The sequence below is a fragment of the Protopterus annectens genome, chromosome 5.part0 (genome assembly GCF_019279795.1).
Source record: "Protopterus annectens isolate FY-2018-M chromosome 5.part0, PAN1.0, whole genome shotgun sequence".
NCBI classification, from domain to species: Eukaryota; Metazoa; Chordata; order Ceratodontiformes; family Protopteridae; genus Protopterus; species Protopterus annectens.
In genome coordinates, this window is record NC_056735.1 from 376863432 (window position 1) to 376879481 (window position 16050).

General features: G+C 37.8%; 1 protein-coding gene across 1 annotated transcript in view; it reads left to right on the forward strand.

Moving 5' to 3' along the window:
• LOC122802163 overlaps positions 1–16050 on the forward strand; it is a 1241087-nt gene that overhangs the window by 975348 nt on the left and 249689 nt on the right. Inside the window, exon 16 of the mRNA XM_044071837.1 lies at positions 11279–11388. Coding sequence (XP_043927772.1) covers positions 11279–11388 — 110 coding nt within the window. The remainder of the gene's footprint in view (positions 1–11278; positions 11389–16050) is intronic.

The window sequence follows — 16050 nt, forward strand, 5'->3', positions numbered from 1 at the left end:
GCTACATGCTCTAGGGACCTAAACCTTGTCACCACGATAAACAGAACATGCTGGAGGGATAGATTCCTGTCCCAGACACTTCCCATACTCTGGAACAAACTACCTATCTATATCAAACAAAGCTCCTCATTAGCACTCTTCAAGAAAATTCTTGATGATTGGATAGGAAATAGGAAATTCACCCTGAGGATCACCTCTGAGGCTCTGCTCAACAGGGGCACAGGAAAATAATTTTCTTGGGTGGCGAAAGCCAGGGTACCTTTTTTGGCTAGGCTTATATAGGCCCTAGGGCCAATAGCCTAGTACCTACCTATAAAACTATGAACATTAGCAGCAGCATTGCATACTGCCTGCTAGTCAACCAGGGGAGGGGTGGGAAGAAGAGGATAAAAACCTGCTGACTGCAATAGAATAAAACAATAACTGATGACATGGTGTGGTATATTGAAGATTACCCACGGTTGGTGTGGTTTAATCATGAGGGCGAAGCCTGAGTGATTAAACAAAGGCAACCATGGGTACATCTTCAGTATACCACAACCACAGAGTCGGTTATTGCTATTTAAGAAAAAAAATACTTACTTTTCTTAAATAATGTCTTTGTATAACCGGAGGATTACTGTTATTCCGCCAGTTGTGGTATACTGCTTCTTCATTTTGATGTACTGCGCATGCGTATGCAACTTGCATTCCTATGCATACCCAGTACATCAATGCTTTGAAATGGAAGCAACAGAGAAACAAAGTCTCCGTTGCTCAGTTTTCTCTTTTTTTGTTTTAATTGTAAAAAAAAAAGGTTTTGGGGCACTTTATACCAACGGAAAAAAGTCTGGGTGACCGGACCTTTTTCCATTGGTATATTGTGGGATTTACAACAGGCATGCTGGTTGGGCTGGGCCGGGCCAGTCAGCGTGCACATTTTTGAATAGTAATAGGGAGTCATTGTATAATGATGGTTCTATCCTTGATGCTCATCTCTCTTACATTCTGCCCTTGGATGCCAGAGACTGGGATGAATAAATGGGTCAATGATCATGTGGAAATTAGAACCTAAAAGCACATTAAAATGCACATCCTCAGACAGCTTATAGAAGCCATGCTGCAGCATTATAGAAGACACATATAGCTCTCCACAGAAGAGAAATAGATAAACAAAAACAAGAGACATATTATAAAAAGGCCATCTGCCTATAGTTATAGGAACATAGAGGCACAATGCTAAAGATAATATAGCACTGAAAGTGTGTAGTGTTGTTAAGTTGTATGTCACATACAATGCCAATGGGAACATCAACGAAATGTGCATGATATCCTGGAGTGTGCATGATGCCTACATGCGGGGATGTGTGCTATGAAGGCTACATCACTGATAGACAATCAGCTTGCCACATATATAGCCCAAGTAAGAAAATGTATCATTAGGGCTCTTTGAGTCATGTTTCATGGAAAAGGGAGTCAATTAAATACGCTAAAATCCATTATCATTCCAGAAATACACATTTTAAAACAAAAGAGTACAGTCACACACAATAGGTAAAAATGTAATGCCACCAAACACATTGTAATAGACCAGTTGTAACAAAGTACATAATCTATGGGAAAATAATTGGTTCATTCATAACATTTGCCTGTCATAGTCAAAGAACATCGCTTAACCTAAATCTACATTGAAACACTGACCTCAAATAGAGTCAGTGTTTTAAAATTTTAGAGGAACGTGACTACAGATGCAATGTTTCACTGAGTTCTACATTAACAGGTATGGCTTGTCAGTTTTCCAGTTTATCAACTTACAGAGTGCAAAACCTTATATACATGTGCAAAACATAAATGTAAAGAGGTGATGTGTTTTTACAGAGGACTGCATCACATTCATCATCCCTTCTCCACCCCAGCTGAGCAGGCTTTGCACCAAAACACGTGATTTCTACATACATAAACTTTATATTGCACAACTTCAGAGTAAGCACAACAGTTTGTTATTCAAAGAATGTATTTTACTTTGAGGTTGTGCAACCTCAAAGTTTGCATATTTAGAGATGGGAGGTGTAGCATTTTACCCCACAAGAAGGGCACTGTCCCCATAACCTTTACACTTCTGCAATATCTGTTAACACTAACTTCTGCTTCTCATAAGTACTGATTTACTTGTACAAATCACTGGAATTCAAATTTTCAGTTGTTTAACTTTGAGCTTTAATTTTTCCAAAATATGTATTCTTATAATAATTGTGTTAAGTAAAGAATAATCTAGTGCCTACTTAGCAAAAAATGAAATTCTTCCCTAGAAAATCTCCTCTGGCCACCTTAGACATTCAGAGAGCTTCTGAATAAAATGACCTAAATTCCTGATCAGTGTGCAAACAAAGTAAAGATGTACCATTTCCTCACCATTGAGGAAGGACCACAAAGTCTAGAAGCTGGTGAGTAACAATGATCATAATACAGTATGGGTTCTGACCCTAATGTGAGTATTGGAGGAGTAACAGCAGTAAAAGCTGAAGAGTTTAGGAGTAAATTTTATTGTTTGGGTAGGAATGTATGGGATAATTTAGAATGAGAGCAGTGATGGAAAATGATTTGTAAGAATATTTTAAGACAGCAGTCCCAGAATCTTTAAGCTTGCTAGGAAGAAGATGAAGAAATGAGGTATAAAGCAGTAACTGTCTTGACAGAGGTTGAAAATGATGTGGACATTTTGTGAAGAGATAGTGTATGTGAAACTGGAAATTGAGTGAACAGCCTGTGAGAAGGCTAGGAAAGGTTTAAATGAGTTGTACTGAAAGCCAAGGCAGATTATGAGAACGAGTTAGCAAAGAAGGCTACAAAATGGCATAAGGCAGCACTAGAAGATGCAGGAACTAGACTACCAACTTTAAGTAGTGTGAGACCTAAGAGAGTCAGAGATCAGGACAGAAAGGGATAGTAGGAATAAAGTTAGTTAGCTGAGCAGTTGTTTTACCGACTAGGAAAGACATGGAAAGTTAGGCTTATAATTGCCCCAGGGCAGATAGCCTAGTATGAACCTATGAACCTATAAGTTATCCCAGGATGTTGAAAATGAGAGGTACAAGAAACAAATTAGATGTTACCCTTTTTATTTAGGGAGTAATGATCACAAAAATTTTGAAGAGGGTCATACTGTTTGATTCAAGTGTGATGCCAGAGATTTGGAAGGTTGCTGTAATGGTTTTGCAGCTTAAGGATTATCAGATAAAGATCCCTTTAATTACAGGCCACTTATCCTCACTTCTGTTCCAGAAAATGTGATGAGGACATTTTGCTGACCTGACAGACTAAATTGCCAGATGTTAGAAGGCCAGTACATGAGGAACAACATGGCTTTCTACATCAAAGGTCCTATAGTCCCAGTCTTATACAACTCTGTTATTGGATCACTACTGAGATACAGAACAGCAATCTAGTGGCATTAGTGTTGGTGATACAACAGGCAGCCCATTTGTCTTTGGTGCTGGAAGATGGCTGCTGGTTCTATTCCCACACCAGGTGATTGGATTGTTGTCACTGGAGTGCAGCATTGAGTTAGTGATGCTACACTTCTGAGTGCATCATCCTTTGGATGAGAAGTTAAACTGAGGCTCCATCTTCTTCAATACAATAAACTATACAAATAGTTAAGAAAGTTGAAACTTGATTAATTTGATTATGTCATCAAAAGAAATTGTATAATTAGTGACAGGAAAAGTTCCCAATGGTAAGGTAGTGAGAAATAGATAGAAGATAGAATTTAATTTTATGACCTGTAAATTTGTGCATTGGTAGCCTCTAGGCATAAAGTGCATGCATGTTCAGTCTCACAGCACAGTTTGAAAAGGCTGTAGTAAAGACAGATATAATATTGGATTACATGGAAAGAAAGAAAGCACACTAGGAAAACTGTATATTCTAAAGGATTTCAAAAATATATATGTGTGTGTGTGTGTGTGTGTGTGTGTGTGTGTGTGTGTGTGTGTGTGTGTGTGTGTGTGTGTGTGTGTGTGTCTCAGCAAACTGCAAATGCTCATAAGAGCGAAGACAGACAAAGCAAACATTTTACATTGAATAGTAAAGTGAGGGAACCTTTTCAAAAACGAAAACCATTTTCTTTGCAGGGGAACAAGCACCCCTGCAACCCCACACCCCATGCTACTTATATAACAACTCCAAGATTGCACAACAGGATAAGGGCAAATTCCCTTACCCCACTGCACTGCAATCTCATAGAAAAGGATGCAAGTAAAAACTCTGTAGAGCAGAATGCATGCTCATATGAGCATTCACTCTTCTTTACAGGTCAGAAAACCCTTTGCCTATATGAGTGTTCTCTATTCTGACCTGCAAGCACACATATATATGTATTCCAAACTAACTACAAGGCAGTGAGCAGATTAGGGCAACTATGATAATCAAGATGTGAGCTGGGGGTATAACCAAATACCAATGACACTTTACATAAAAACTTTGTAGGTGCTCCAGGAGCAGGTTTGAACAGACTCACCACATAGCCAATATTTATATGAAGATGAGTGTAACAGGAAAGGACACTCTAAGGAGATGTTGTAGATGACAGCAGGAAGGTAGTGGATTAAAGTCTTACTTAAGAAAGAACTTTTTAGGATGATGATTAGTTAGGACCTAGCATAGACTGCTAGTAGAAGTGGTGGAATGTAGAAAAATGAGAAGTATTAGGGAAGCTTGGCATGGCTAGGAAATAGGGAATGAGATTATGAAAGGAAGAGGCGGTTGCATCAAGGCTGGCTGCACTGTCTCTGAAAGCCATTTGTCTTCACCTTCAGTCAGTGTGATTGTATCGAATGCTACACATTCCAGAAGATGCCCTTGTAGGCCCTTTTATCAATGCAGTGAATCTTCTCCAGTGAGCATGAAAGCAAATTTCTACTATCTAATCATAATGAATATGATTTTTTTTTTTTTAGAAAACAACAGTGACATAGGACAGGTCTGTATTACAACATCAAAACGTAATATCAAACACCAAATGAGTGAAACATATTAATCGAAATGCATTTAAGCGATACGATGAATACTTTACAGGCCAAAGATTTAGTTGGCCAACTACACAGTGTTTCCCTTTTCTCCACTGTAGTGCAATCTCGGAGTTGGTATATTTAGTTTGTGGGGGGGGGGGTTATGTTTGGAAGTGTGCGTGTGTTTGTGCAAGCAAATTCTTTCCCAAGTAAAGAATTTGCTGTTTTGGCCATTCGCGGTTTAGTGCATTTGGTCTTTACTTGTTGACGAAGAGGCATTCACTTAAATGGCTCTTCGGTATTATAATATAGACCCACATAGGACATTCCATACAATGACTAACTTTGATTCGGAAAAAGGGAAGGACGCTTTCTCAGCAATTTAGATTTTATAATACACTGTAGCCAGACAAAATATTGTCATGGGGATTTATAAAAAAACTCACTGCTCATGTTAAGTGCTGCTGTAAACAGGCCTTGTTTCTGAAGTGCACTATTTAGCGATTCAAACACACATTGAATTCAATGAGGAAATGAGTGTAGAGCAGCACTTTCCTATGGTCAGTAACAATGAAGACCATTTTGTGTTAGCACACTCTCTTCCACAAATGCAGACACACAAACACATAAACACACCACATAACCCATACATGTCCCTGTTGCCAGAATTTCCACAATGTCTCCTTTTTCACAGCCCTAGTAATTCATGAAGGATTACAGTCTTTAATGCCAGACATTCGAGTTTCACACTCTATAATCCTTCAGTAAAGGCATGCTAGTGCAAAAGCTGTTATCCTAGCAACTTTCAATGTATGTAGGAGGATTACGGAAAATCTCTACAAGATTTTGTCTTATCATTAATTTTGACTTTTGGCTTGCACTAGGAGGTTGAGAGGTATGTTTATCCTTCCCTGTTCCTTTCCCTCATAAGTTTAAATTCTCAATATTCTCGACATATTAAAAAATCATGCTTTTCCCCATCTTATCAGTGAGTAAAGCAGGTTAATTTGGGAGGGGGGTTTGCAAAGGTTGCGGCTTTCATATGCCTTCCCATCTTTGTACTTGACATTCTATCACTCATTTTTACTATTAAACCTTTGGTATCTAGTGGTGGCACAAAGGACTAATATAATATGTGGTAGGTGGGGAGGCACAGGGTGGAAATCCTTTTAGTGCCTTATAAGGCTTGCTACTTACCTCTTGTGTCTTGTGTTTCCCAGCACCACATTTTTAAATATGTGCTTTTAAGGCATGCCACATAGAGTATCCCTGATGTCTACCAATCCCCCAAAGCCGTGTCTTCTGAGTTATCCCTGTTGTCTAGCAGTTCCCCCATCTCCATTATGTTTACATGCTGTTAAGGCACAAATGTAAAATAGTTCTCCCTAGTGTCTAGAGTGGTTCTCCAAGCCTATGTTGTGTTTAGGTGCCTTTCAGACACATTATTCAGAGTAATCCCTGGTAACTAGTTTCCCTCGCAACCCTATGTGCCTTTAAGGAAGGCAGCTAATGACTTATCCCTGGTAACTAGTGCCCCTCCCAAACCTGTGTGCCTTTAAGGCATGGAGCTACTGACTTAACCCTAATAGCTAGTGCCCCTCCCAACCCTGTGTGCCTTTGAGGCATGCAGCTATTGACTTATCATTGGTGACTTGTGGCTTCCTCCATCCCAATGTTTCAGGCTCAGCTAATTCTAACATTATATCAGTTTATACCACAATGATATGATCCATTATGGAATATAATTATGCATTTTGTAGGCTTGGAATAAGTCCATATGAAATGACTTTAAAGAGTAAAGTGATTCCTTACTAGAAAAAACATAAGAATGACAAACATGACCTGTTCAGAAAGACATAATGAGTTGTCACTATATTCTGCTTTTTATAGATTGCTTACATATGACCAGATCTCTGCTGGTCTATAGGAAGTCTGTACTTAGAAAGTAGTATTGAGTAGCTAACACTGTAATGGGGAACCTAACACTAAAAATAAACATTAGTAGAGCAAAAATGTTTTGCAGAAGCATTATACAATGAATTTCAAGATACTGAACAAGTTAATCAGATGTCCCTTCAAAAATGGTGTAAATGGTGTGTGTGTGTGTGTGTGTGCGTGCGTGCGTGCGTGCGCGTGTGTGTGTGTGTGTGTGTGTGTGTGAAGAGCATAGGGTATAGCTTATTTATTTGCTTATTTATTTTATTTATTTAATGCTGTTTACCAGGGTACAGCACTATTCAGATATGACCATTTGCAGAATCAGCCCAAGTTACATACACATAGTAATGGTAGTAAAGTTAGACTAAAGGTATAATTAAATTATACAGTATAGTGTATTACATAACATAGTTATAAAAAATACATATTTACAAGAAGGTTTAAAAAGAAGTAGGACCATGAGCATTATAGGTGATATAGGGGAGGTAAATGTGATCCAGCCAAAAGGAGGCCAGAAAGTCAGCAGCTTGACAACTGAATTTATGATTATTCTCAGAATGTGCTGCTGTAGCATTGAAGAAAAATGCTTTAGTTTTAAATAAAAGGAGAAAGTTGTTTCAATGAGGGATAATTTTGGAGCACATAGTATTCTGCAACTGTTCAGAAGTGTCATGCATCTTTAGAACTGATTTGAAAAAACACCTCTTAAATACATGCCAGCATATATGACTCATCATTATGTCACCAAACATCATTTGCAATGATTATGACTAATTCGATTTTATCATCCCTATGCTGGTCATAGATGAAAGCACTGCTCAGCTTCTAGAGGATCTTTGAAGCCTACACTACCAAGCAACTATGAATCAAGTTGAAAAGTCATTAATATCTCCAGCAGTGATCCAAGTTTACAAGTTGAAAAACCTCTGAAAATCAAGGAATACTCAGTATAGGAAGGGTACTATCCATACATTTAAACACAAAGTTACTGATTCTGTTAGTATTCATGTATCTCCCAATGCCATTTTTTTTTCTTGTTAGTTAGTTAGTTAGTTAGTTAGTTAGTTAGTTAGTTAGTTAGTTAGTTAGTTAGTTAGTTAGTTAGTGGGCTCAGACTTCTGCTTCATCTTAGGCTATCTTCTTGTGACCTTGTCTTTTCCATGACCTTTACCTGGACATTTTACCCCAAATATTCTTCTTTGCGGTAAGTCCTAGTTTTCCTCGGAGAAACAGAAATAGCCACTTAGGTGTTTTATCATTTATAGAGCAGAAAATGGGAATCCATGAGACTATTAGCTAGATGAGCCATCATATATATACATGATCTAGATCAGTCCCTTACATATGTAATGTGACCAGGTGAATATTTCACAGATTTGTATTCTAATTTTATTGGTGGTGATTTTGTAGCTCCACCCCATAAGCTGTCATAAGGCAGTGGAGAAAGTTGAACAGATTTATTTCTACAAGATAAAACAGAGATATCACACTAATCTTTTCCTTCTTTGGCTGGTCATATCATGTTTAGATCACAGTTGAAAACCTGGAATATCAGTAGCATGGGTAGATGTCCTGTTTGTTAGCAGTTTAAATGTCCTAAAGTCATATAAAGCTCTGGCCAGACCAGTGGCTCATAGGCAAGGTGTCTATGTTTGCCACAAATTGCTCAAGTTTAGAAATAGACCAAGGTTTCTAGTGGGGGGGGGGTCAACCTGGTAGGATTGGATGTAAAGTTCAAGTGGCAACACTCCTCTTTGATGGATACTGGGTGCATCACATACTATCCAGGAGTAGAAGGGGAGTGATAGCCATGATGTATAGGTGTGTGTCCCCACTGTGTTGCAATCACTACACAGTGCTCCTTAGGATAGGAACTCTGACTGGCCATCTGCAGTACGATGACTCCCTGTGGTCATCCTTAATCAAGTCCTCATCCCTTGGACCCTTATAAGTTAGTGGGATGTTAAGCCTCACTCTTCTCTGAGAAAACAGGTGTCCCACCCAACAAAGGATTATATTCAGGATTCAGTTGCTGGAGAATAAATATAGTGCAGAGAGTTGTAGGGCTGAAAGCTAGAGGTTAGCTGAAAATGGATGAAATGGTTGTGGAATGGTAGGGAGCAAAACAAAATGAAATAAAATAGTCATGTTCATCTCCATACCAATGTAAAAAACTAAAGTATTCTGTTGCCATTGCAAATGGCAACAAGAAAGAGATTGATTTGTATCTGGGCACTATTGGATTGATTGATATATTAAATCTAAAAATATTTGAGACTGAGCTTGGCATTCAGAGTGTGTTGCATGCTGAGTCAGTATATTTGAATATGATTAGGCATACATAAGATGTGACTATTCCCATTAATTCGGCTGGTCAAGAAGGTCTATGTAAGGATTCAGTAATGCACAAGTTATATTTGTGGTAAGGATACTGGGTGTGAGTTTTATCATAGTGATTTGGGCATGAACAAAAACTACTAGATTACCAAGTGAGATTTTGTGTTGTGATCAGGTCTCAAAAAATGATTGCTCCCCAAACTTTCATATACCAACTCAGCAGTCACACCAGTGAATAATTCCCCTTAAGGAAGAAATTCACTCCTAGCAAACACTTAAAATGGCACCAGCATCCATCCCAAAATCCAGACAAACCTCAGCACTAGTAACACTTTCATGCATTATAAAAATATAAATATAATCTAAATAAAAAATCATAAAGTATAACACAACCTAAACATTGAGCATTAAGATTCCACAATATTAAAAGTCAACATTTCATTCATTTGATATTCCCTTTCACTAAAACAGTTTGATATATCATCACAGATTAATACAGCCACACTATTTTCTGTCTGATCTTCCTCTAGTCAGTTTCAGATTTTTTCTTTTATGTTTAATTTTTATTGTATATTAAATCGTGTATGTTTTTAATTGATTAATAGCTGCACATTGTATATAGTATATTTACATATGTTTAACCATAGTTTTTGGAGCTTTCCAAGTATTCCACAGAAAACTGACATTGCCAAGTTGGGAATTACAAGTCATCAAGTGTTAAAAAGACTGTTAGAATGTTACTCAAACCCTAATGCACTTACTATGCGCTCATGTGTAACATTTAAACAAGACTGTGTGAAACAAAGAAATGCAGCATAATTTTTTGCTTATTACAAGATCTCATTAAGCAAAAACATAGATTTCTTTAAGCATTAGAAAAAATATGCTGACATGAGGTATCTAAACTGAAAATTATATAGTCTGGCAAGAATTATAAAATGTGACCTTTTGCAGCAAAAGTTTCTAGGCTGGAAACACTTATTCATAATAAATTATTTGCTTTGTTGGCTCTGACATACATTAGGATGAGAATATTTCATCTCTATGAAGTTAAACTTCTAAATCTATCCATGTAAAATGTATTGTTTTCTTTCCACCCTCTCCTCATGTACACAAGCTACTCAATGATTCTTCTACCAGTCAGCAATGGCCCCATTTTTTTATTGTGGTCAAGTCCATTCACTCCTCAAACACTGCAAGAGCCATGTGGTTTATTCATTCCCTTTCTGGAGCAAGAACTTAATCAGCTCAATACCTCAAAAGTGATTGCCAGGATTTAGGAAGCAGACCAGTCCGCAGTTGGGTGGGTGAAGCTAATTTTCTCACCTACCACATTACAGACTTTTGCAAGTGCTTAATTACTGTGAGTGGGCACAGATTTGCCAACTCACACCACTCCCACAAGGTACAGCTACCACATAGCTGGCAGTTGTCCAGCCTAGCTAGGGAAAACTACCATGACCTCTCTCCTCCTCAAGATAAGCATATCCACCCCTACCAACACCAGTTCATACAGATACCCAGGCCACTAAAGAAACTCAGGTCACTAGGTCATGGTCAGACTTTTATCCCTCTACACCGGCAGAGCCAGGTCATCTGTGTAAATCTTTCAAGCTAATGGAATCTCCATGTACTAAGTTCCTGGAGAGCTGATAAAGAACATTTTGGTTATTAGGCTGTGGAAAAGAGAAATCATAAGTTGCAACAGATCTGCCTTCAATGGGAGTTGAAGTCATCTCACAATGTCTTCTGTATCATTCATGTCCTGTTTTATAAAAATCACCATTTAGTCATCAGCTCAACGATTGTTAGACAAGACACTAGCAGTAATACTACCTTATGGAATATGTAAAACAAACTAATACTTAACACAGTTTTTAACACAGTCATTCATTTGTCATTGCCATTTATGTGGTGGTGGTTGTTTACGATTGAAAATGACAAACAAAAAAATGCTGATTGAATTCAAGCGATGTCCAGAATTACTAATGAATAGCAGTTATTTCTGCTTACAGGTAAAATGTTACAGCATGCCAGATTTCAAGGGGACAAGTGAAGTGTTCTTAGCAGAAACCAGTTCTTTTCCATCATTGTCACCAAAGTCATTTAAAGTTGTACGAGGATGGTAAGTGTTCAGAGATGTTACTGTTTGTTGTTTGCAATGAATTTGTCATTCGTATATAGTATATAATTTTCCACTGGCAAAAGTAATGTAGAATGCAGATTTTTTACAAAATGTAAGCATATCATTTGTAAGGTAGGTATTATTTTGTTAATGATTTCCACTATATCAGCAATATGAAATTTACACCTAAGGATCAGATGTAAATATTACACCCTGCAGAATGTATGTGTTTTTAATTAGCTAATAAATGTATTAACTATCCAAAACTGAGTTCAGACTCTTGGGTAGCAAGATATTTCCCAGTGGTACATTTGGCTGGGGACACAAGGCTAAAGTGACATTCACCTGCAGAGACATACAGCTGTTGCAAATTTCCTGTGGACAAAGAGAAGCATTCAGTGCAATAGACACATAAATAGAAAATCTTGGTATAATGTATTCCTAACCCAAATAATCCTCTAGGTATGGAACGATCTTCGTCTACATTTCAAGAAAGAGTATTAGCCGATTTCAAAACTACTCTGAAGAATTATATGAGCACTAATAAAGTCACCCTTGCAAGTGTGTAGCATGGCAGTCCTCAATCAGGGAGACTAAATTATCCAGCCATTCTTGGACTTGGCTGCTAAGACTTCTCAATTGTTTTATGCACCACATGCCAGGTACATACCTATAACCTGCAAGAGAAGAAACAACTGTAAAGCATTTTGCTGGCCTGCTTACATGGTCCCTCTCCATCCTTATTGCTTTGCCATACTGTTATGTACTCAAAGTGGAGTACAGGGCCCCACTGTTTTCATTTAAATGAAGCCTTTTTCTCAAACATGCTTTCCTCCTTGTATGTTTAGATAAAGATATAGCAAGGTTCAGCTTGCGACACAATAAAATAATTTAAATGGCATCTGACATCTTCCCCAGACCTGATGTACAAACACATGTAGCAGCATGTAACATGTCCCATATTCAGTTTAAGAATATCATAGCAGATGAAGCACCCACCAAGAGGACAAAACGCTGAGAGAAGAAAGGAGCCACTTTTGAGATTTTAAGTATTTTGCTTCAGATTATTTGTTAAGTTTTCTGCATTGCCGCCTACTTTTGAGCATTTTCTGGCTTGTTAAACTTGATTTCTGTGTTGGTAACTGTATTTAGAACACAACCTAGAGCTGATTACTGAATTTCCTGTGTCCACTTATTTTTAAAATCGTTTTTTTTTTTCTTAAAACTTGCATTTTATCTGTCTCTGGCCTAGCACTCAAGTGTGGGGTCATTTACTGCACTGTTCTAACTTGTTGATACTTGTGAACCTCTGCTTTCCTTAAAAAAACAAAAAAAATTCTTGCTTTTTTCCCACTTTTCTGAGGTTTAAAAAAGTTCAGTTACAGATTTGCTGTTCTGAACTGTTTGTAAGTTTCTTGGATGCCATTGTTTGCTTGGGCTAAAGGGAAGTCTCTGTGTTCATCAGTGGCAGTGATAAACATTGAGCAGCCTGCCTGCCCCTGTGGGAGTGGTTACTGCCTTGAAACTGTAGTTTTATTGGCCATTTTGGGTCAATTCCAAACTCCTTGATCTCCCTCTCTTAAAACCCTGTTTTGCGCGTTTTTGCGCATAGCGCAACATCGGGCAGCGCCGCCTAATTGGGTTTAAACTATTCCTGGCTCCAGAAAGTCTGCTCTTCATTTTTTCCCTTAGAACTGCTCTATCTCTCAAATTAAACACCATATTCTCATTCTAAGGCCCCTCACTGGTCCAAATAAGTAATCTTGCAAGTTAGCACTAATAAACCATAAGCACTACTTACTCTTATGCTCCCTATGATTACCTTGTCCCCTATTGGTCCATTTTAATTCAGTTCCCTATATTACTCTAGCATGTCCAAAGGTCAGTCAATGATTTCCTCTCCAGTCCAGCTGGTGAATCTGGGAATTTTGAGGCAATGTTACAACTGTCTCATGTACACGGACAACACTCTCCTCCTCCAAACAGGTTCAAATATATGTGAGAGATGCAACTATATAGCCAAACTGGAGGCTGAGCTCTCTCATCTCAAAACTGGTGTAACCAGTCAGGAGGAGAAGGTAACCTCACACAACACAATTCCAGTATCACATAGTCCCACCACAACAGCGAACCAAACACATAAAAACACAAAAACATACTCGGAGGCTCTAAATTAGATGTGTCCTCAGAGCTCTGCCATGCGGCCCTCTACTTCTAACTCCTATGCATGCCCCAAAACACTTTTTTGTTGTGTTTTTCATGGCTGTGACCTGTAATTCTAACATCGGTGTGTGCATGCACCAAAGCATCCTTCTAGTTTAGATTTATTTGCGCCAAAGAAGGGTCTGTGTGTTTGCGCCATTATTTCGTGCCAATTAATCAATGTGTGTGTTCTTGCTGAAGAGGGACTCGTCTATGGATTTGCTGCCATTGCCTTTTAAAGAGACAGCACTTAACCTGTGTTAATAGGTAAGTATGGTGTGAGTGAGTGCATGCATGAAAGCAAAATGTTTGTGTGCGTGAAAGTAGAAGTGTGTGTGTGTGTTTGTTTATGTGTGCATGACAGAGAGACAGAGAGAGACACATGCACAAAGAGGCTAACGTACAAACAAGTTGGCTCACAAATGCATCCTACATTAAAAGTACACTTTCATTAAATTGCAGCTTTTCTGACAGGGAAAGTGTTGTATTGAATATGAAATCATACCTCTCAACTGTATGGATTTTCGAAGAATGTCTGGATTTTTGCCTTATCTTCCAATTTGTGTCTTTTGCTTAAGAAATAAAAGTTGTCATCCAAGGTAATGCAGTCCCAGGGATTAAGAATGAGACTGCAGCCTAGGGTTAACAGGTCAGTAATGGATTGACTAATGTGGGACTGTAAACCAAAACGAAAGATGTATGCAAGTCTTCAATAACAAAAAACCAAAAGAAAGGACTCAATAACAAAAAACCAAAAGAAAGGACTTCAATAACAAAAAACCAAAAGAAAGGACTCAATAACAAAAAACCAAAAGAAAGGACTCAAGTCCTTTCTTTTGGTTTAATGTGGGACTGTAGCATATAAAGTTTATTGTTTTTTTTGACAAACAAAAAATCACCTAGTACTGTCTTGTCATTGGTGGGTTCTAAGCAGTGGTAGATTGGACAACAGTAAGCATATCTTTGGTGGATCATCAATACTGGCAAATCAGGTGGGCACAATGTCATTTTTTAAATGTTGGGGGTTTTAGTGTGTATGTGTGTGTTTGTGTTGGGAGTGCTGCAATAGTAGATGATTATTAAAGACAGAAACTTACAAACTGTGGAGAATATGTTTCTTTGTTTCAAAACCTGATACTTGGGTACTAGGAATGCCAAAAATTGATTTTTTAAGACATAGCTTCTTGCCATTTACAGTGGATGGATATTTACATTTAATGGACAATGGTAGCAGTATTAGTGTGGTCCTGTAGGGATCTGGAGGATGCTAAGTCTACCACTGCCAATGTCTTGTAAATTGTCCTGGAAATGGATATTGGGATGTTTCTGAAAAAATACAGCAAGTGGGCTTTGAAATGTAGTTTAATTAAACAAAGTGCACTTGCAATTTACAGGCCATAATTTAATTTATGTCAGGTAGTCCAGATCCTGGTAGATTCTATACCATTAGACTTAATTAGGGAGAGGTGTCATTCTGTGGAAATAAGCAGACCTAGTTTCAGTGAAAGCTCTGTGGTTGTTTGCAGGTAGGAAGTTGCAGGATGTGGAGCCAATGTGTTTTATTATTTTTAATGGATTTGTCATTTCAAAGTATGGATTTCTTTGTTGCAAAAGAAGGCAGGATTGAATGAGCCATATAATGCTTAACTCACAATAATGGGATAGAAACATTATGTATAATGTTTGCAGCTACACTTGTTTCAATGGTGTCTGTGATGCATAACTATTTTTGGGCCTGTGTCCCAATTTTATTTTTCGCTTTGTCCAGAATTCTTGCTCTAAGGTTGAGAGGTATGGTTCCATGCTAAATCAAAAGGTTGTATTTACCTTGGAAGACTTTTCAGCATAATTATGAGAAACAGAGCGTTTTTAAGATCTCCACTTATTTTCAATATAAACTGCCATGTAACCTTGCAAATAACTTTCTTATTACGCTACTTTAATTCTTTTGGAATTGACCGGTATGCTTCATTTGTTCGGACGTAAGCATAGTGTGCTGTGACTGATTTCTTGCAGCAGTCTGTGGCTTACTTATCACAATAACTTTTCTGTGTTTCTGGGTGTGTGATCAATTTAACAGTTTTAAAGATGTTTTCCAAAATTAAATGAATACATAATAAATGAAAAAAAGTAATCCTTTCTTCACTTTGAGCTATTGACAAAGTGTGGGAATTTGTTTTTTTCAAAAGCGATGGTCAGCATTACAGCTTAGTAAATGGTCAGTTTGTGAATAACTTCTGCACAAATTAAAATGTGTGAATGTCAAATGGCTTTAGATTGGAGGGAAGTTATATGTTTACTCTAGTATGTAGTATGATCTTAGAGAGTTTATTGATTTCTTATTGATTTAATTTTTGCTGAGGATTTGTTTGTTGATTTATTGATGGTCCTTTTGCTGGTGGGAAATTGCATGGATGAATCCATTTCTATTATGATTTTTTTTTCAGATATTTTGACTTC